Source organism: Aptenodytes forsteri, unplaced genomic scaffold, assembly GCF_000699145.1.
Source record: "Aptenodytes forsteri isolate BGI_AS27 unplaced genomic scaffold, ASM69914v1 Scaffold252, whole genome shotgun sequence".
Classification (NCBI taxonomy): Eukaryota; Metazoa; Chordata; class Aves; order Sphenisciformes; family Spheniscidae; genus Aptenodytes; species Aptenodytes forsteri.
In genome coordinates this window covers 2,014,224-2,035,994 of record NW_008794281.1, presented here as the reverse complement: position 1 = coordinate 2,035,994, position 21,771 = coordinate 2,014,224, and the positions used below count along the sequence as shown (strand labels likewise).

The window sequence follows — 21,771 nt, the reverse complement described above, 5'->3', positions numbered from 1 at the left end:
CAGAGGTGAAGATGCCCGGGCCCCCCCCGCCCCCCCCCGCCCCCGGGCGGGGCATTTTCCGCCCGTTCATCCGACCCAAGGGTGCTGGAAACGGCCCAGGGACGGAGAGCGTCACGCTTTCCAAATCTGAAGGTGTTTTTCGTTTGGAGGGACCCTCTCAGCCCCATCTTCAGTCTGCCCAGCTCGCCGTAGCCGATTATAGTGAAAGGTCAGAGCTGTTATCTGGGGGTGCCCAACTTCCACATTTTCATAATGCAACTTTCAAGAGCTTGTATAAACTGCTTAGGTGGCGGCAGGGTGTTCTGCAAAGGGCATGTAGAAAGACTCGATTGACGGGATGTCTTAGGATGATCTTAAGGTCCCTTCCAACCCAAACCACTCTACGATTCTATATAGAAGATGAGAAGTTCCCTCCCTGGGTTTCCCACTTGGGGAAGGGACCGGCTCTCGTGTTCCCATCCAGGCTTTCGGGCTGTGCTCCGCAGCTGTCCCGTCCCTCCTGCACACACAGGCATCCCGCCGGCGAGAGGCATGGTAACTCAGCATAAACCCAGAGTCATTTCAGCCCTGTACATGCTAATAACTGCAGTTACGCTTGTCTGGAATCATGATAAGAGGGAAGAAAAAAATCGTAAAATCTCCGTTTTCAGATAATGCTTAAAACATTGCTCTTAGCAAACTTGAGTCATTCGTGGCTTGTTTCCTGAGAGATACTAAAAATGCCATCGCTTGAAGCCCCGAGTGAACACATGGGAACTGTTTCTTTCGGGGATTAAATCAATTCATTCCGTGCCACATCTGATGTTTTATATATTACATTTTTTCTCATTTTATACTGTTTTTTAAGAAACGATAATCCAAGCTCCTAGGTATATGATGTCCAGGTTTCAACTACAAAGTTTTAGTTAATCTTTATTTATTTACCTACCTTGTGTTCTAGTGACTTAAGTGCTGGCGTAGAACTCTATGGACATCAAAAAGCTAATGCATAAACCAGCAATTCTGTTCTGCGTAAACATCCGCCAAGCTGTTCCGGAGTTTAGGGCTTTCAGAGAAACCTGGCCTGTGATTCCTGAACACTCGTAAGATGAAATATTTTGGGGTACATCTGAAGTTTCAAATAATGGCTAATAAAGGATGATAATAATGTGCATTTCCTTCTATTGGAAGGCTCTCAGAACTTGTCAGAGTGGAGCCCACACGTTAGGAAAGGGAGTATGGGGCCCAAAAGAATAAACTTTGAAAAGCTAGGGCCTCCTCACGTGCAGGGTTCCCCATGATTTTCATGAAAACTCACAGGACGGAGAGCTGGTAGGAGAGGGATGTTATGACACAGCTTTCGGGGCACAGCAGTTTAAACGTAGAAGAGTGAAAACCAGAAGAGAATATAATCAGATAATATCTTAGGGCTCAGCTTGCCTAAATAAAAACGGCAGGATCAGTTTCTCAGCACAGAAGTTCTTGACCAGTGGTCGTTTCTCCCCGCTGAAGAAAGTAATTTTTGCCCAGAAAACCTCTGACCCAGTAAATAAGCAGTACCAATATAATTTTTTCCTGTTGCCTGCTGGAAACTGGGAGCAGCCTGATCCTTCTCCATCAGTGTGGGTCTCCTCTGCCCCCCACCAGCCTAAGGGAGGACAGACCAGCGACAGAAACAAAGCGTTGAGGGACTCTGTCCTAGAGTGAGAACCCAATAAGGTATGAAACAACTGGGGGCTCCACTCTACCAGACATTGAGCACCTCGGTCATCATCCATAAATGTGCAAACATCCGCCTTCCTTGCCACTAGCCGCAGGTTTAAAATTAAGCAAGTGCTTAAAGGGTTGATCCAATAGTTTTTTTATTAACTTCCCTGGGGTTTGGATGAGGCCCTCAGTGGCAGCACCAGCTCACTGCAAACCCCGCAGAACTGAGCTCAGGCGCCTCTCTTTTAATTTTTTGGCGGTTCCTTTTTTTTTTTTTTTTTTTGGCAGAACTTGTAAAATTTCACAAAAAGGCAAAGAAGAGAATTCCTGAAGAAAGTAGCTTTGAAGAAAATTCTTGCTTTATCCCCAGGTATTACCAGAACCATCCTAGATTTCAGAGCTTTTTAAAAAGGGAAAAAAATACCGTGCATGAATAGTCAGTGCTAATATCACAATGAAGATTTGTGCCTCTTTTCACGCAGGGATGTGTAAATCCCAGATAACTGTTTGAGCTATGTTGGCATAGACCCATCCCAGGGGATTCATGCCCTTAGCTGAAGGAAAAACAGAAGTCCTGCAGTAACATCAGGTAAAATTCTGGCTCTGTTACAAAACAGCAGCAAAACTTAAAACCGTTGGGCAACAGTCTCATCTGTTGTATTTATTCATTTCGTGCTGTTCAGAGAAATGACATCCCCAGACTTAAGTCTTCAAATTTACATTTCCCAATGGAAAGCTGACTGCATGTAAAATCCCCCAGGTGCCTTTTCTAGTCCTTTAGTCCTTGGTGAGACAGAAATCCCCTCTGCTTCCAGCGGCACTAACGGTCAAAGCCTGCAAGCTCCGCCCAGACATAACTGGCATTTCTATGGAAGGGTGAATCCAGGCAGCTTTTTGATCGTACTTCTGAAAAAGTGCCATCTTTTATTATGGAAGAATCATATTATGGGAAAGGTATTTCTTTTATGAGAACTGCATGGATTGAGACAGATGACTGAGCAATTCATTTTCTGTCCAGCAGAAGAAAAATGATGTATCTACACAGACACCAATGTCCTAGTAAAGTAGTAGATGCCTTTACAGTCATGAATACACGCGGGCGGTACAGAGATTGTCATGTTTATGCATTGTTCTCTGAAGAAAAATAAAAAAAAATAGTTAGCAAATTTTTGCATACTCTTATTAACTCCTTAAATCTTAAGCTGTTCTTTTCTTTTTAATGCAAAAGAAGAGTGAAGTCCTGCTCCCTCTGATGTCGAAAGTGGATAAATCATTTATTCCGCTGGGAGAAAAAATGAGGATGTAATCCCTGTTCTAACTTGACCAATCTTGTGTTTTGTTTTTCCTTCTCCTTCTTCTCACGTGGATGCTTTCAGAGTAGATTTCCCTTCTCCAATGATTCTTTCATTCCCTCAGGGAGCCAGTGGATGAAGTCCTCCAAATTCCCCCTTCGCTGCTGACATGCGGCGGTTGCCAGCAGAACATCGGGGACCGCTATTTCCTGAAAGCCATCGATCAGTACTGGCACGAAGACTGCCTCAGCTGCGACCTGTGCGGGTGCAGGCTCGGAGAAGTGGGGAGACGGTTGTATTACAAACTGGGCAGAAAGCTCTGCAGAAGGGACTATCTCAGGTACACAACCCACTCGTTCTACCCTCGCTCCCCTTCTTTCTGTCCTTTCAGCTTTGCTTATTCATTTAATTAGCATACCTAGTGAGCAAAGATCCATAAAGCGTTCATTTTTGATTACTCTTAATCGTAAAGCCTGACAGCAGTCACAGTTGTAACGCAGCACCGTTTGCAAGCTCAGGTTTACAATATGGGCTCACGTATATTTGGGGGTTCATGCGCAGACGCTTTACGGTACTGCTGGGCTTCTTCAGTAAGTTACAGGTAAATCCAGAGCTTATCTGTGTGGATTAGGTCACTTACAGTTGTTTGTAGGTTAAATCTTAAAAATCTTGTTGGAAAAAAAAGCGCATTTTTTAATGAAGATGAAAGCATTGCTACGTGTTGTGGGCTAAAGAGAATTATTTGAAAATGTGAAGAATATAGTAAGAACTCCTGGGACTTTGGGGTTGTTGGCATCCGTCAGCCTGCACAGACATAACCTGATGGCTCCAGGCGAACCGCGCAGTGTCAGCGTGGGATTCTGGCAAGTAGAAATCGGGGAAAGGTGATGAATTTCAGCAAGCTCCCCCCTGAGCTGACAATGAACCGGTTCCCCTGAATGGTTTTAAGAAGTTCTGTGCTTCTCCAAGCATTGCCTTGGAGCTGAAAGGTCTATAAAACCAGGTGCCAAGATCGGCGACTGATGAAAGATCATTTAGTTCTCTCGTTTAAGAACACGGTATCCAAGGTAACTGAATTCAATTCATTTTCCCGATGCAGTAATATCAGCTCTATAGGAGATGCTTGATTCCACCAGCCAGCAGGGCTGCTGTACCTGCTTGGTGTCTGAAGTCACTGCCTTTTATACACGGATTGATCCCTGCCTTTTTCTGCATCGCTGGTAAAGTTATCTGGGACACTTCAAGCAGAAGGATGCGATGTGCCGTGTGTTTATTGCAGAGCTACAGCCAGTACAAGAAAGTTTAATTGCACTAATTTGGATCCAGTGGATTTTTAGCGTTCTTAAGCCTGGTCCTGAGTAGACAAGAACTTACCCATTTTGCTGAATCAGATCCTACAAATACACTCATTACAGATATTTTCATTAACATCTCTCTGCCTATCTGTTTTGCCAAAATTTGTAAGTAGAAGGATTAAATTGAGATTAAGATATTTCACAAAAATTTATAATAAAGGATCTCTACATTCTTGATTACAATTAAAGTGTATTGATCTTTGTTGTGCTGGTTGTGTACCATTTCTTCTAAGGGATCCCTAACGACACAGGAGGTCTGTGGAACAGAGTAATGGTGTTTGATATTTTTTCAGCTACCTTACTGAAGGCTAACTTACCTGCCATCAAAAACTAAAGCAAAAACTCAATGGCGTTCCTAATTATGGTGTTCCTGAGCTTTGCCGATGGGAATTTTGCTAAGCAGAAACCGAGTTCTGCTAATGGGGCCACTTGTAAATACTCCACATACACAACAGTCCAGCAGTGATGATCCACTGTTCGTTACACTTTCCAAATACTTATCGTCTTAAAATGGAAGCAACAGAAAGAATGGCAATACAATTAATGTATTTTCTTGCAGTGAAACTCAACGTTTTTATTTATTTAATAATGCAACAGATAATCTCTTCCCTCATTAATGAAAAATTTGGCAACCTTTGTGTAACCTTAGTATTACTTTCGTTGGGCAGAAGTAAACACTGACATCTCCTGGTAGACGAAAGAAATGATGTCTTTTCCCCTTAAAGATCTCTCTTAATTTAGCGGGCATTCTTTTTCCAGTTCAGAAGATGATATGAAGCAGGCACAGCATATGTAAGAGAAGTGTAGGAGGTGGAAAAACTCTTTCCAGAATTAGTATGGAAACTTAGAAGTCAAACTCAATAGGTGTATACTTCGAACAAGTGAGAAAAAAAAAGTATCTATTTCTGCTTATTTATTAATGATTTGACTTACAAACTGTAGCCAGCAGACTGCATGAAAGGCTGGCATTCACACATAGCTGAGCATGTCGCGCTGCTCCTGGTGAATGGCAGTCCATGCTGTGAGGGGAACACATATCTAGTGCATTCATCAGAGGCTCCTTTTAACAGACAATACCGTCATGATCTCAGCAGGGTTTTTCAATGCGGATTAAAGAGTGGTCCAGATCATAAAATTGTTAGGGCTAGCATAAGTATCTAGAAGGTCTTAGCATGTATCCATCTGAAACCCAGCAGGAGTGACTTCATGGATATAGAAATGTGTGGGTTTGAAAGAATCTCCAGTGTGGAGGCAACGACAAGAGACAGGGGAGTCTTAGACCACGGCTTGTGTCAAGTCCTTTCTGTAAACTACGATAGCAACAGCTGAAGATAGGCAAAATTTATCAACGGAAAGGTGATTTCTGTCGATCACAGAAGTGGAAGTGTTAGCGTGGCACAACTTTATGCTATGATCTGGGGAACCTTCACTCCTCCTGAAGCTGCTCAGCAATTCAGGATAAGGTTATTGATCAGAGAAGTCAATTATATTGAAAATACGTGAGGACCTTGGACTTTCTACTTCAGTTTTTGGTATTGCAAAGTTTGGAGTTCTGCTTGGCAGCTTTCCATGTGACCTCTATCTAACTTGGCAATATATGACTAATGGATCAAGGCACTGATGTTGTGTTCTTGTTTTGATTTGGTTTTTCCCATCTCCCCAGCAAAGGAACTCTGCTTACTTCTCTGCTGTTGTTTTTTTAGGCTCTTTGGCCAAGACGGCCTCTGCGCCTCCTGCGACAAGCGAATCCGGGCTTACGAGATGACCATGCGGGTGAAGGACAAAGTGTATCACCTTGAATGCTTCAAATGTGCTGCCTGCCAGAAACATTTCTGTGTTGGGGACAGATACCTCCTCATCAACTCAGACATAGTATGTGAACAGGACATCTACGAGTGGACTAAGATAAATGGAATGATCTAGCAAAGACATGCCTCATAGTTTATAAAAGACATCTCACGGGCGACACCGATGCATAGCTGCAGTGAGGAGATCATCACTTGAGCTATGGGCTTTGTCTAAAATGGGGGGAAAATACCACGGAGTTGGCCCTTTGCAGGCAGTGCTACGTAGAATCTAAACTACATATAGGTGAAGAAGGGAGACCGAAGCAATAGTAGATAGACTGACTTCTGTTAACAAAGGCGTATGGACAATAACTGACATCAGCCGTGTAGGCGAGAGTTGGGGAACAAACAGAATGCGATAACAAATTCTCATAACTGGAAAAAGAGTAGGGACTTCTGTAAAGAGATGTTATGACTTTGTCACCTGCAGACTAGGATTGTGCAATTGAATTTTCTTTTCGTCTTGTTTTAGTTACTGAGTTTAGACGACAGCTCCTAATGTAGACATGAGGGAGAATACTGGAAGAAAAGGGCCATCACTAACGTGGTCATTCTATACGGCCTTACACTTTGGGTAGGAGAGAAAGCGGGAAGCGCGTGGGGTTATTTTTGCATGGATTTTTTTTTCCTTTGAGAATGAACAGTGCATCTTCTAGTCCCAAACTCTTTGTTCAAAAAATCCTGCTGAATAGTTGTTTTCGGGCACTGCTGTTTCAAGATGAGATGTTCCACAGATCATTTCTATACAAATATAAATCTAAAGAGTTGTTCAACTATTTTATTAACTTAGATTATATCGTTAAAATATTTGTTGTGTGTAGTAAGACTCTGCAGCTTTAATAAAAATAACAGAAAATTTGAGTGTTGTAATTTCTTTTTTTTTGAGTTGGGCTGGATTTTTTGTTTGTATTATTTATTTTTTGTAGCAGGGTTTCTACACTTTGTCTACGGCTGATGCCTGCTGGATCCACTTAAGGTCGCGTTTCAAAGCAGTAATGTGAGAACACTTAGGTCTCAGTAAGCCTTGTAGAGTTCTTCATGCTAAGGAGAAATTAGATAGTGTTGTAGGAGAAATTAGATAGTGTTGTGTCACACTGAGGCCCTTTGGTGTTTATGAGGATCTTTTGAGGCTGGTGGCCCACAGAGAAATACATTTGGGTGTTACTTTGCAACAAAGAGAGCCTATCTGATCTCAGAGGCGATCACGTAAGATTAGGGTCTCCTAGAAAGGTAGCTCGTCCTGATTTTGCTCTGGATTATTGAATCCAGTATAATATCACTAGAGCCAATCAATACTTGCTAGTGATCAGGAAGAATTAAGTTCAGAGCCTTTCCTGCAAAGACTGTTGTCACTTGCTTCTTAAGCAAAAAGAAGTTTCTTAGTGTTGTAGTAACACTAAGAACGTGAGAGGTACACCTGGTCAGGCAAAAGCGGACATTCAGTATCTTACTCCCACAGAGAAAAGTAGGGGGGGTTCAGGCAAGCAGGGAATGACCTCGGCATGAAGCCTTTCCAGCTTGCAGGAAGGTCCAATGAGCTTTGTGTGAGCTTGCCTTCAGACCCCTCTGCCTAACACCGACCCACAGACCCATTCCCCGTGAGTTTGCCTAGTCCCTTTTTTTGACTCTTTGGCCTCCATCAAGTCCCAAAGCAACGATTTTCACAGTTTAATTCTATGCTGTGTTTATTTCAAAACCTGTTGCCTGATAACTTCATTGGTTGACCACCATATTGTGAGACATATGAATAGTCATTTCCTATCACCTCTTTTTTCACTATTCTTGACTTTAAAGACCTATATCATATTCCCTCCAACTTATTTTTTCTGAGATGAGTAGTCTAAGTTCCTTCTTGCATGAAAGCTGTTTCACGCCTCTGATAATCTCCGTTTCTCATCTCTGTATGTTTTCTGGTTCTACGTTACCATTTTCGAGAGTGTCACTAGAACTGCACGTTCTGTTCAAACGTACTAAAAAAATAAAGCTTATAACACAGTTGAACAAGTCTGACAGTCCACTCAGAAGACAGTTGGCATGTCCATTCACCCCATCAGTACTAACGTGTAAGGAATAGCACCTAAGCATATGGATATCTATTTGTCTGACTATTTTTAATAAACTTGTCACCTAAGGGATCTCTCATCCAAGTGGCCGTGCTGACCAATGACAACATTTTGCATTTTGCAATGGATATTCTGAGACCCGTTTTTTCTTTTCTTGCTTTTGGTGTCACAACTAGCGTTGGGGACAAAACGTTAAATCAATCTTATTACCAGTGAAGTTGGAAACTATACTATATTTAGGATGAGAGGAAATGGCCTCAAGTTGCGCCAGGGGAGGTTTAGATTGGATGTAAGGAAAAATTTCTTTACTGAAAGAGTGGTTAAACATTGGAACAGGCTGCCCAGGGAAGTGGTGGAGTCCCCATCCCTGGAGGTATTTAAAAGACGAGTAGATGAGGCGCTTAGGGACATGGTTTAGTGGGCATGGTGGTGTTGGGTTGACGGTTGGACTCGATGATCTTAGAGGTCTTTTCCAACCTCAATGATTCTATGATTCTATGATTCCTGGATTACAGCACTGATTACTGGCTCAATACTGACATTTGTGACTGAAGGCTCCAGAAAATTGAGGTCTGACTTTTGGGTTTTTGGGAAACTGAATGCCGTGAGATGGACAGTGTGAATGATAAGAGTACAATTTCTAAATATTTTACATGCAAATAATGTTACTTTCACATTAGAAAACTTGTTAACAGTAGCTTATTTCTTGTTTTGTTCTATCCTTATTTTCCCTTCATATTTACCAGCATTTCAAAGAGTAACTTGCACAGCAAAACAGGCTAGTCTCAAGTTCATGAAATCGGTTAAATATGTGAACTGCATGTGTAAAACATACAGTAATTTGCAATTCAGATGCCTTGCTTTCAGAACCACCTCTGTGTGTTAAAATGTGGAGTTGGAGATCAATTAACCACAACTCAGAAGTGCCTTGAAGCTTGAAAACCAGCAATGCACAAATCAATATTTAATTTGCAGTCAGTCTAGGAGTTAAAAATGTAACAGAAGTTATCTACAAAGTGTATATATTATAAACCATAAAGTGAAATAAATACCAATGTGCACTACCAACAGCCTCAGCAATTATATACTATGAATATTTCAACACAATTTTTTTAGTATCCCCTCCTTTTAACAAAAATTTGGGAATAACCACCCCATTTAAGCCACAAATGGCACGTATGTGCCATTATTTGCATAAGCCAAAACCAAATTTTTTCCGCATATTTCTCTTTCTATCACAGGGAATTAAGTAGGCTTGGAGAGTTTTCTTGTCCTTGGGCTGCTCAGATCCCTAACTGCTTCCCTCCTTCAAATTTCTGCATTCTTCAGAAATTTGAGATATCGCAAACAAATCAAGACATGTCCTTGCTTCAAAACACATTTTAGGCAATTTTAACGATACAAGAGAACACTAAAAATAAGGAAATGCAAAGTTACCAGGATTTCCTGAACAGACTGCGTATGACCTCAATTAGTCATCAGACCAGCTATACAGAAAACATGGATGCTGCAAAGATGAAAACCAGTATTAACTGACACGTGCGAATTTGCAGAAATTCTGTTGGGTCGACGGTTGGACTCGATGATCTTAGAGGTCTTTTCCAACCTCAATGATTCTATGATTCTATGATTCTATGATTCTATGATTCTATGATTCTATGATTCTATGATTCTATGATTCTATGATTCTATGATTCTATGATTCTATGATTCTATGATTCTATGATTCTATGATTCTATACAGAGGACACAATGAGATCATGCTTGAAAAGTATAGTTTGAGGGCTCTGTGATTTAGCTCTTCTCAAGTGATATGCTGACCTCTGGAGGCCATAGGCAGCTGGTATAATTTTAATTCTTAGCCTAAAATGTATCCCTGCCAGCACAGGCAAGAAAACTATGTACCCGAGGAAACTACAGCTATCATCTCTCTTCACCCTCAGTGGCTCCTTGCAAATATTCTGTCCAGCTAGAAACGAAGTCTCAATATCCCTGTTAGTTTACACAGCTTGGTGGATGTCACCAGGACGCTAACGCAGGGTGGAGGTGCACAATCGTTCTTCGGGTCGGTGCGTGGGAGCACATACACAACAGTGAGCTGCACATCACCAGACAAGGTAGTACCAACAGCTTCGTGGCAGATGCCTTTAAAGCTTTCCAGGCCGTGCCATTGCAATGACCCTCTCAGAGCCCCTCTTCTTTCGCCCCTTCTCCTTTCCCTGAAAAAATATACCTCAATAGCACTATTGTACGACCAGGGCAGAGGAGTGCTTACAGCTTCATGAACATCTACTAGTTCATGGCAAGAAAATTTTGCAGGTGATGGCAATCAGCTATAAAGATGATTTTTCTGTAGTCACACGCTAATGATGGAGACGAACAGGTATCAAAGGGAGTGTCGTACGCTGGGGAGACTGGGACTCCACTCCATCCCACGGTGCTGCCAGCTGAAGGGTCTCTGAGCGAAGACCACATGTTTCAGATCACAGGAAGCCATCTGCTGATAGCCCTGACTGTGCAAGGGGCAGCAGGAGATAAAATGAGCTTCTCTTTGACAAAGTAAACCATGATTTTCACTTTTCAGAATTGCTAGGAAGAGGTTTTGAGCCACAGCCTGGTCATACACACATGATGGTGTAACTGACTCTAAAATAACTGCAATCACAGAGTTACACCAGCATAATGATAGCGTCGATGTGGTGAGAATCAATGGGTATCATTACAAGTAAGAGTTTTGACACTTGTGCCCTAATCCCTTTCCAGTGTAATTTTTACCCTTACTCAGGCATGCCGCAGAGCCGATTTCCACGATTCCACCTCACAGAGAGGTTTGACCGAAAATTTGGTGTAAGGGGACTTGTTAACATGTGGGTTGAGATTAGGTAAGAGTGTCAATAGTTCAGGGAGGCTTTGTGGTTTTGCACTAAAGAGAGCAAGATCCATGTTTTGTTCGCACCTCAGAAAGTATTTCCTGTGTGACTTTTGGCAAGGTAGTTAAATATTCTGCTTCTCAGTTGCCTGCCTGTAAAATGGAGATATTATCACTTATTCTGTAAAATATCATTTAAAACTTCCTAATGGAAATACACTCATTATTTTGTGTAAGGTATCATTTACACAGGAAGACACATTTTAAAACCTAAATGAATACAGGAAGGGTGCTGCAGGCTCCACGGTGGATATTCTTTTGTTATAAGACCACCAGTTTTATCTAGTCTATGTAACTTCAGAAGGGGCTTAAGCTGAACTGGAAAATGACGACTTGTGCCAGAAGAAGAGCCTCCACTTGAGCAGTAGTATTACTCTACCTGTATAATTACACCAGTCTGTTGGTGGACTTTTCCCCACCAGATTCCTAACTCTTGCTCTCCAGATCCAGGAGGAGAGAGAACAGATTTCTCTTGGAATTAGTGTAACCAACACTTCACCTCCATCCTCATCTCAAGTATGTAAGGATTCTCTCCTGAAATCACAAGGAAATAAAATGTTCCAAAAACAACGGCGAAAATAAAAGCAAAGATGATTCAAAGGCATAGGCAAAAAGCACAATAATCTGAATATGACTTCATCAGCTGATATTCAAATGCATTGTCCTTTATATGTTTTCAATATCAGCAGTATTTTAAGAGGCATATCATCCTTCAAGATTTCCCTTCTTTGTCCCCATTATTCAATGTCACGGTAGGAAGATGAGAGCATTACCATCGATATCACTTTTTTAATTCCATGCCCTTGAATAAGGGCAATAAGAACCGCGCATAATAGAGTTTTCAGCGGAGAGAGTAAATGGGAATCGGTTCTTAATTCAATACAGGATACAGAAGCTGTCTCTCCCATCTCTTTTTCTCAAGGTAATACTGTGCCTCCAATTGTCATTATACCCAAGAATCAAATTATTTGAATTCTGGACACATCAGCACAAAACCGAAGACTCCCTGCCAATTTCGTTGCCTGCTTGGAAGAGAACATCAGAGAGCATCACTCATTTATACGACTGCCAGCCTGAGACTGTAAATTCAGAAAACAAGAAGGCCTCAGGTGCTGCACTTTAACATGTCTTTTTGCTCCCGAATCACCCCCCCCTTACCACCCCCATCACATACAAGGTAACATTTTATCTCTGAAAGGCAAAGCTTTCAAGCATCTGCCAGGACGAGCATAGACTCCGTATGGCCTGAATGTGAATTGAAAATGAGACTATTAAGTATATTAATTGGTAACAGTCACTTGTGACTTTGAAGGAGATTCATGACACTTGGAAAAATAATCTATAAAGATTGTTGTTGCTCTAAAAAGACAGTGCAGCATCAGCTTATTTCGCTTGCAGCAGGTTCATCTCTTTTATAGAGCATACTGCACTGCAGGCAAAGGGAATTTTAATGGACACTGGAAAAAATGATCTATTCCTCTGTCCCACGACAAAAAAGAAACCATAAAAAGACATAGAACAGAGAGATTGAGATACGATATCAGAAAACATTTAAGGAACTATAATTAAATTAAGATTCAGAAGTCTGTCAATGAGATGAAGATTAAACTGGCAGAAAGTTGAACCTTGTTTGAAGCAACTTGTTCCCTCCTGCTGTGGGTTGTTTTGTACCAGGCTAATGAGAAGGCACATCTCTGAAAGGTTCTTAATAAACCAGCAGATCTCTGACGGTTAATTAACAAACATATTTTGCAGGACTATACCATGTGCCATTTAACGCTTTTCGAGTGCCTTGCAAGCATTAATGCATTAATGCATTACTCTTTCCTTTTTGAAGCTACAAGCCCTGCTCCATAGGTGGGGAAACTGAGGCACAAAATGAACATGACCTGCTTAAAAAATCACACGGTAACTCAGCCAAACTTTTACGAGAGCAGAAGTTAGATCTCTTGGCTTGAGTGTGACCATTCAATCGCGGATCATTTGGCAACCGCTGATGAAGCAGGTATGGGTACCTCATGGGCTGACCTGTCCGACAGTAGGGATCCCAGATACACTCTGAACGTCGGAGAGCAGTCTCAAATAGCATTTTATATGGATACTTTCTATGAATTATGCTTGACAGTGATATACATCCCTCCCTGCATGACAGAGAAGCTGGTATGTAAAGCTCAGCTGTGTTTGCGGAATCAGGAGTTAACAGCCTATGGGGACATTTGGGCATGGGTGGTAAAAACCCATGAACTTTGGCTAAAATAAATGCATTTGATGACATCTACGGCTTATTCTTCAAATACAGAGTGAGCCACCATTTCACTCTCTGTAGCACTACTCAAGCAATGCTTGAAGCACCCTTAAGCCCCCTTATGTGTGTTCTTCGCCAACAGCAAAGGGATGATCAAAAAGCTCCTGTTAAACTGTTTCTCTATTAAAAATTTAGCTTTCAAATATCTAGTTTTTTGGGGGTGAAAAACAGATCATGCATGAAAAACCCATTTAAGGTTTTCAGGGAAGACATTTTCTTTTTTTAATGAAAAGGTTGGATACACTTTTTGCTGAATGCTTCCTGATCATCTCTGCTCTCTCTCTGGCATATTCTGGTTATATTTATACATCGGCATAATGCAGCGAAGCCTGTAACCAACTGCAAGAAAACTGATTTCTGTAGAGGTGCTGGAACGGGGGAGGAAGGAGGGATGCTGTGACAGTAGTGACTGGGGTAGTGAAAAGTAGCCATTGCTCTGCAGCGTTGAGAGAAGAATAACCTTTTAAAGCCATGACCCAAGAGAACTAACTCCTTTTGTAGTCCAGCAGCTCTGTGCCAGCTACCTTTCACACGATTGCTGAGATGTTTCCTCTTCAGGCTGTATCTTCTTGGGTTGGTTGGTAAAAGCTTGCACTAAGGTGGCTATGAAAGAAGCCTGAAAAGCGAGGCAGGCTTTTGTTTTCTTGTTTCAGTTAATCATTGCAGCCCTCTGTCTAGAAGACAAAAAAGTAAAAGCATTTCTCTTGTGTGAAAGCTACCACAAATGTTTGCAAGGCTACTCATGGCAAAAAAAGATCTGCAAGCAGTGGTGCAGCAGACCAGCAAACCAGCATCTGAGATGCAAGCAATGAGGCAAAAGCCCCTGGATATAACAGCTGAGAGTTTAGAAGAGTTTATTCGTAACCGACTGATGATCCTCGTATCAGTGAAATACTGTCTAATGACTCCTGCTCTCTGTGTGTAGCTTCCATGACATAAGATGTCAGCGACAAGATGTATTTTCCCTTTCTATGGCAGTAGATTTGGATGCTTGTTAGTACAGGGAGTAGCTTTTCAACCGTGACAGCTGAGCCCTTGACTTCAGTCTCCAGCCTTCTGACTTTTTTAGACCCCTGATTCTGGGCTGGGATTAGGGGTTTGGTTTTCTCCTCTCCTCAGATATGTGTCTCGCATCTCGTATCAGATAACTTTATCAATGTATTTCACAACACCTGCAAACTGGTTTTGAGATACAGATGATTTACTCAGTTACATTTATTTTAAAGAGACAATCACAATAAAACTGAAATTCTTCTACAATAAGAAACAGTCTTCAGTCTGACAATATCCTGAAGCATCTTGACAGCTACCCAAAACAGTGCTTAGATATCATGTTGCTATCTCATTAAAAAGATCTAAGACCTGCAGTCATCAACCTAAGGATGCTTTGCAACACCGGGAAATTCTCGGTTGGCTCATAAGACAACACTCCATCATAACGTGGTTATGGTTTTTTTGCAGTCGGTAGGTGCGGGCGAGCGCCGAACGAGCTGTGGTGCAGTCGCCCTGGAATTCTTGGAGCTGGACCAGCAGCGAGTTTGACCCAACATACACGAGAAGCATGTTGTTCAGCTGATAAGGAAACTGAGAATGTGCATCAGCAAATACAGTTTGTTTATCCCATAATAACTGTTTTTGAGTAGTACAAGCAAAAAGAGGCCAGGTCTGCACCAGACAGATAAGAGCTCTGGCCAAAAGGACGTTCAAAGGTCGCACCAGGCCTCCTGGAAACTTCAAAAGAGAAGCCTTCGGTGGGAATGGATGACTAAGGGAATTGCAAAGGGCTTCTGGAGTCTTTTATCTTTGTGCTACCTCTTCAAATCCAGCTCAACACTTCAGTCATTTATTGTTGCCATCGTCTGATGAATGTACGCTGGGCTCAGCCTTGTTCCTACTGCACAGGTGTTTGTAGCCAAAAAACCCCACCGCCGCGGCCACGGGTAACCGGTTAACAATCTCAGCTAACAACCTAACGAAACAGTGTGTGGAGCTGAAAAGTGAGCTGCTATCTAGTTTGTACAGCTGGGTTTTTTTCAGTCAGGAAAGACTCAATAGCAGCAGAATTTTCTCTAGGGGTGCCCTGTTATTCTCCGTGTTCCTCAAGTAAAGAAAGACCTTCTGAGCTCCCACACGAAACAACCAGGGTCCCAGCACTTCCCACAAGAACATGAAATATTCCTCCAATCCTTGCTTTCAGCAGGGTCTTTCACACATCCCTTAGGCTGTAAATCATGCCATTGCATCAGGAATCACACACAGTGAAAATGCTGTAAGCACATGAAATTGTAAATATTCCTGAGGCCTCGTTACTGCCTTTTTGACCAAGTTAAGTTTGAAATAAGCAACCTTGGTCTCCTGTGAACTTTGTCAGTGCTATTCTCTGTCAGTATTAATCCAGCATGCACAACTGTACATGTACAAAAGCTGAAAGCAGGTATTAGCATTGCTGGCCTGTGATGAAGGCACCTACTGATTATCCGCTGCACCGGGTTTCTCTTCTACGCTATCATCTGCTTAATTTAACGCGTTAGCTCTTGAAGGCAAGAATCATGCCTTTCTGTGCTATTCACGCTCTGTAACGTACGTAAACTTTATTTTTGATACTTTCACAGGTTAATGTTTACATTTGTAGCAGTATCTTATATTTGATTTATGTGAAAGAGGATGCTATGAAAAGAACACCAACTCTGAGCTAAGCAACCCTGGGAAAGATTGAAACTTGGGCATGCCAGTTTGTGCCAACACGGAATCTTTCATCTGAAGAAAAAAGCCCAGTCTATTAAAATTACTCTCTAAGTAGGATTCCAAACTCCGCAAACGTACATAAATATTTTAGACCCATTTCGGAGCTACGAAACTGAGACAAAAAAGATTTGCTGGTAAAAAAAGACAAGCCTGAAGTCGCAGAGCACCTTGACTCAGAGCTGTGCTGCGCAAGATAGGGGAGGACCAGAGGTGGCTTTTTGACAACCTTAGGCAACCGATGCAGACAAGAGCATCCATGTAGGGCCGTCTGACAATTCCAGATAGACCGGCCACAGTTATATTGCCATGGTGCTCCTTCCCTAGCTCATCCCCGCATCAGGACCCGCAGGCGTCAGAGGCACAAGGACATGAGGCTCGAATTCAGCTTGCAACCTTCTGCCCTAAGGGACCTGCCTGGATTACTGCACAAGGCGTACCTTGTAGGGTCCAGAAGGATGAAAGCTGGGAGTAGACTCCAGCTACGGTTGCTTCGAGTCTTTCACTGTAACCACTAGATAAAGTCCATTGGTTGAATTCTAGGTGATTCCTTTGACTTCATTTGACCTTGGAGCTGTCAAGGCTAATTTACCATGGTGCGAGAGAGATTCAAGAGGGGTGTCATTCTTGGCTGTGCCTACGTGGCAGTAATGAGGAAGGGATTTTTTTTAAAACCGTTGTTTCATTCCGTCAGAAGGCAGCCTGAAGCTGTACTCTGACAGACATCCCATTTGTTACTAAAATGTCCGACAAGCTTATATGTAATATTTATTCACGTACGCATTTCACTGAAGTTCTGGCTCTGATCCCTTTATCCCCTCCCTGTCATCTTTCAAATCTCATCCGAGATTCACTCCTGCGAAGCCTGAAAAAATGATTTGGTTATCAGTTCATATGGAAATCCCCCACCTTTCAAAGGACTGCTGACTATCTTCACGTTTATGTGATTTCACTGGAGTCACTGCACGATCATACAGCTCCCATTTTTAATTTTCTTACCTTACTCCTTCCATGCTCTTTATTACAGCCACTCATTGTGTCCTGGTTAATATTAGATGATCAGATTTCCAAGAAAAGGTCATTGCCTAGTTGTTCCTACGAAGCCCTGACCTTACTGCATCTTTGCTACAGTTAAGAACAAACCCAATAATAATAGTATAATAATACAAATTTTCTGGACCTCAGCTCCTTTCTTACTACCAGTTCCCCAAGCTGTCTACTCCCCTCAAACTCTGTTTTGCCCATTTATTATTGTCCATTTAGAGCACTGAGAAGCTGTTCTTGTGAAATGCAGACCTTCCCATGATCAAAAATCTTCACGCGTTAGGTAAATTTCAAGAGACGCTCAGCACCCGGTGGTAAAGATCCCTAGTGTGTCATTTAATTAGCTTTTCAATAAGTAAAAATAAATGAAGGATGCTAAAAGCCTCATCATCTTTCAAAGATTAAACATAGGATGCGCGAAGCAATCTGAGAAATTTTCAGCCTGGGAAATACCTCTGATATATTTAGCCATTTGGGCTCTAAGACTGGTGATAATGGAAGAAAAACTAGGCTCCGTTATTAAAATGGAAAAGAACCTTTATGACTAGACTGAGCTGGAGAAATGCCTTGATAACTTACCTGTGTCCACAGTTTGTGCAGCTGTCAGTTATTTGATGGACAATGCAAAGCCTGCTGTGGGTAAAACATTTAAATGCTACAATTTTAAGTGGGTTTATGTTTGCTTTCGGTTTTGGGGGTTTTGGTTGGTTGGTTGGTTGTTTTTTTGCAAATTTTTTGTTCCGCTCCAGGAACAGATATTTCTCTTTTATTATGCGTTCTTTGCAATTGTTAGGATATCCATTAGGAAAGTAAAATGACAGCTCTTTGATGCACACTTGAGGAGCCCCTAGCCTAACCAGCGTGGCTAATTAATTTTTACGACTAACTCCTTCAGAGCTGTATGTAGGCCACTCCATCTCCATCTTCACCGCTGCCTAAGCCCCCGAGTAACATCGGTCCTGGATACATTTCCCCATGCTGCAATCACACCTCTGACCGCTGGAAAGACTGCCCGTTAACTGGCAGCCCATCCCAGAAAAGAAACAAAGATCTAGAAACCTTGAGAGTTGTGGATGTGGAGCTATCCTCATCCACCCACTGCGGTGTTAGCCATGGTGGAAATTTAAATGCGAACCCCCTTTCCAAACAGTTTAAGCTAATACACTTATTTTGGAAGGGCAGTAGGTAAGAACGAGTATGTGATTGCCGCAGTTCAGTTGACCAGCAGTACTTTACAAAACTGTAGTAACTTCATTCCTTGCAAATACGTGCCCACCTCGAACATAGGCACACACCAGCTACCGTCACCGACACCACCTGCCAAACCCGCAGTCTCATGGCAAAGTCCTTTTCCTAATTCCTCATCTTTCCGTGCACTGTTGCAGGTCTTGAGAAATCATTCAGCTGTTTTTCTGTAGCTTGGTACATAATTTCCGTGATGATTCCCCATTCTTTAATTCCCAAAGTTCCTTGGCGTTGTGAAGATTGGGGGGCATTGACGCTTATTGGCCATTTTGTGCAGGTATAGTTAAAAATTTAAGAGCAATTAAGAACTTTTGAAAGGCGATGTTATTGCAGGTATAGTTAAAAATTTAAGAGCAATTTGAAAGGCGACGTTACGAATTGCCCCTTTTTGGAATGGAAGATGATCATTGAAATACGTGATTCTCAAACTTGATAATTTTGTAAATTGTTATGCATTTTCTGCTTCCTTAGCAAAGTCATGAAGACACCTTTCTAATTCTCTTTGTATTTCCTTTTGTTACAGTTTCTACTTTGCTAGCAAATCTTGATTACTTGGCTTCCTTTTCACCCACTGTTATTTTATTTCAAAGATTCAAGAAGTGTTTTAATTGTTCAAGGTAATACATGCTTTATGTTATGCATAAAGGATAACATATACAGGAAGCATATGGCATATGAATACTTTTTAGCCTGTCTGCTCTTGGTCTTCTAATTTTTTTTTCAGTCTGTATGATGTTTCATACTGCTCTGGCAGGCAAATGTTATTTAATGCTGTGGGCTGTCATTCAGAATGCAAAGGAAAATTCAGACCATGACATGGCATTATACCAATAATAGAGGGATTTAAACACTAAAATAGGAGCAAACAGCAAAAGAGAAAGAAAGGTAAAGAAGGAATTTGAGAAAGAAAGAAATACAGAGTGTAGTTTGTACAATTTTATGAAATGTCTGACTCGGCTGTTTGAGGGACGAAATCCTCCCCAAAATACACACACATTACGTGGAAGTCATCTCATGTCAATTTACATGGAATTACGTCAAATCAAATGGAGCACAACAGGAGCAGAAGAAGATGGATTCAGCCGTTGCAACAACATGAAAGAGTTCAAGTAGGTTTTCAGAATGAAAATTGGGAGTGTCACAAAGGAAAAGAAGTCCCCTCAAGACAATAATAGAAAATTAAACAGTGGATTTTCATTATTTGCAAAAAAAAGGTAACAATTGATAACAGACAACCAATGCAAGCCTCAGAACTACGCAAGTGCTAGAAGCAATACCCTCCAGGCTTTGGATCTCTCTTTTGGCAAAACCTGACAGAAATAAAGAATTACGTAGCTTCTTTTAGCTCTGCGTCGTTAGATTTTCATGGACCACAAAACCAAGAACAAAGACAAATAGAAATAATAGCATTTTAGTCACATTTTAAATATACTTTTACTATTGTATTTTCTTCTCTACAGGGAACTTTACAATTATACAAATTATAAAGGACAAAAATCTCCCCAACAGCAAGCAAAAATGCAGTCATGTAACCACTAGCTTGGTCCTTTTCAGTTCTTATTTGAGTGATGTTGCTAGGACAATCAACTGTTTCAATAACATACTACTAGTATCTGAAAAACAAGAGAGAAAAAAGGATTACTAGTGTAAAATCATGCAGTAGAAACAATTCCTCCTTTCAAATAAGAATATTTAACTCACTAAAAGTGAAGGACACAAAAAGAATAGTTTCTATTTTGTCCTGCAGCTGTCACATATTGTCCAATTTTTTCCATATAAAATGTGATCTATTTATCTACCTCAGAGGATGCTTGTGAAGCTTAATTCACCTTTTGTGAAACGCTTTGGGATTCTCAGTTTTACATTATAAATTAATTATTTTTGTGTCTGTATTATCTACTAGTTACTTTTGCTGAGCAAACAGATTTTGCTTGTTGAGCTTGAAATGTTTCACCCGCAACATCTCGGATTTGACACACTGTCACTCAACTTGAGATTTCTGCGGGCTAGCTGATGGCTGGAAGCTGGTGGGTCTGTGGTCTGTGGCTCGGAAGAGGATGTGGCCAGGGGTTTGGGTTCCAGAGGTCCCAGCAGCGACAACACTTGGCGACGCAGCCAAGCCTGAGACACTGGGCTTCTCCACACAGACCTGGGAGCTTGGCAGCACAAGACCTCAGGTTTGCAAGAATTTCCACATTCCTATTGCAAAGCCAGGACTCAGAATCCTCCTTGAAGGTCTTAGAGGAAATCAGTTCTAGGGACAGTGTTCTGGAAAAGATGTTTTTCTGAAATTAATTAAAACAAAATGAAAATAGGCTTTCTCTGAAAACATACTTCTTTTCAATAAAATGTGGAAGAAAGTTAAAAAAAATCTGGTATTTGCATATACTCTTAAGATGCAACACATTTTTTGTTTTAATAATATTCACCTCAGCAAGTTTATTTTCCCATCTATATGCACCATTGTGTTTTTAATTTCAGTCCTAGTGGATTCTAATCATCCCTTAGAATCAGCCTATACAGGCCAATTATATAAGCAGGTTTGTATTTGTCTCGTCAGTGCTATTCTAACATTACTTCTTGTTCCTTTGGTAAACAGAAAACTACGAAGTTATTGCAAGCAATCTGATGTTGAAAGTAGTCGGTACCCTCATCTTCCAGGGAAGTCATAGAATCATAGAATAGTTTGGGTTGGAAGGGACCTCTAAAGGTCATCTAGTCCAACCCCCCTGCCGTGGGCAGGGACGTCTTCAACTAGATCAGGTTGCTGGTCAAGTCCATGGTCTGATCCTACCAGCATGCACCCACATGAAGATTCGGTGGTCCAAGAGGCTGAACACAAGTTCTTTTTCTGTTTCAGGAAAGCAAATTGAGAAGCTTGACCTCCCAATATTCTTTAGAAGCAAAGCATAGCTTCACGTGCACGTGTAAGTCCCAGACTGCCTGAAACGTTGACAAGATGGGCTCCGGCCAGTTGCCTAACCACAGGAGCGAGACGCCATCTGGGACGCTTTAGGGTAACGGGGACACCTGCCCAGGGCTCGCAGATGGCCACGCGCCGGCGAGGCCTGTGCTGTACCGGAGCAGAGGCTGAAGGCCCGGTTGCCTGAGCTCCCCAAGGCGCGGGGCACCTCTCCCGGTGCGGGGCCTCCACCTCATGGCCTCCGTCTGAGACGAGCGTCCCTATGGGTCGCGTTTAACCGCCGAGATGGCACCGGGGGTTGGAAATGGCCGCCTGCCCCGGCACCGCTGCTGCGCGGGGG

The 21,771-nt window shown here is 41.9% G+C and overlaps 2 protein-coding genes across 2 annotated transcripts in view; both read left to right on the top strand.

Moving 5' to 3' along the window:
* LMO2 (LIM domain only 2) overlaps window positions 1-7,038 on the top strand; it is a 19,518-nt gene extending 12,480 nt beyond the window's left edge. Inside the window, exons 3-4 of the mRNA XM_019473948.1 lie at window positions 3,103-3,318; window positions 6,037-7,038. Coding sequence (XP_019329493.1) covers window positions 3,103-3,318; window positions 6,037-6,256 — 436 coding nt within the window. The 3' untranslated portion in view covers window positions 6,257-7,038. The remainder of the gene's footprint in view (window positions 1-3,102; window positions 3,319-6,036) is intronic.
* A 3,992-nt stretch (window positions 7,039-11,030) lies between these two features.
* FBXO3 (F-box protein 3) overlaps window positions 11,031-21,771 on the top strand; it is a 33,244-nt gene continuing 22,503 nt past the window's right edge. The window contains exon 1 of the mRNA XM_009286724.1: window positions 11,031-11,125. Within this exon, the coding sequence (XP_009284999.1) occupies window positions 11,031-11,125 (95 nt within the window). The remainder of the gene's footprint in view (window positions 11,126-21,771) is intronic.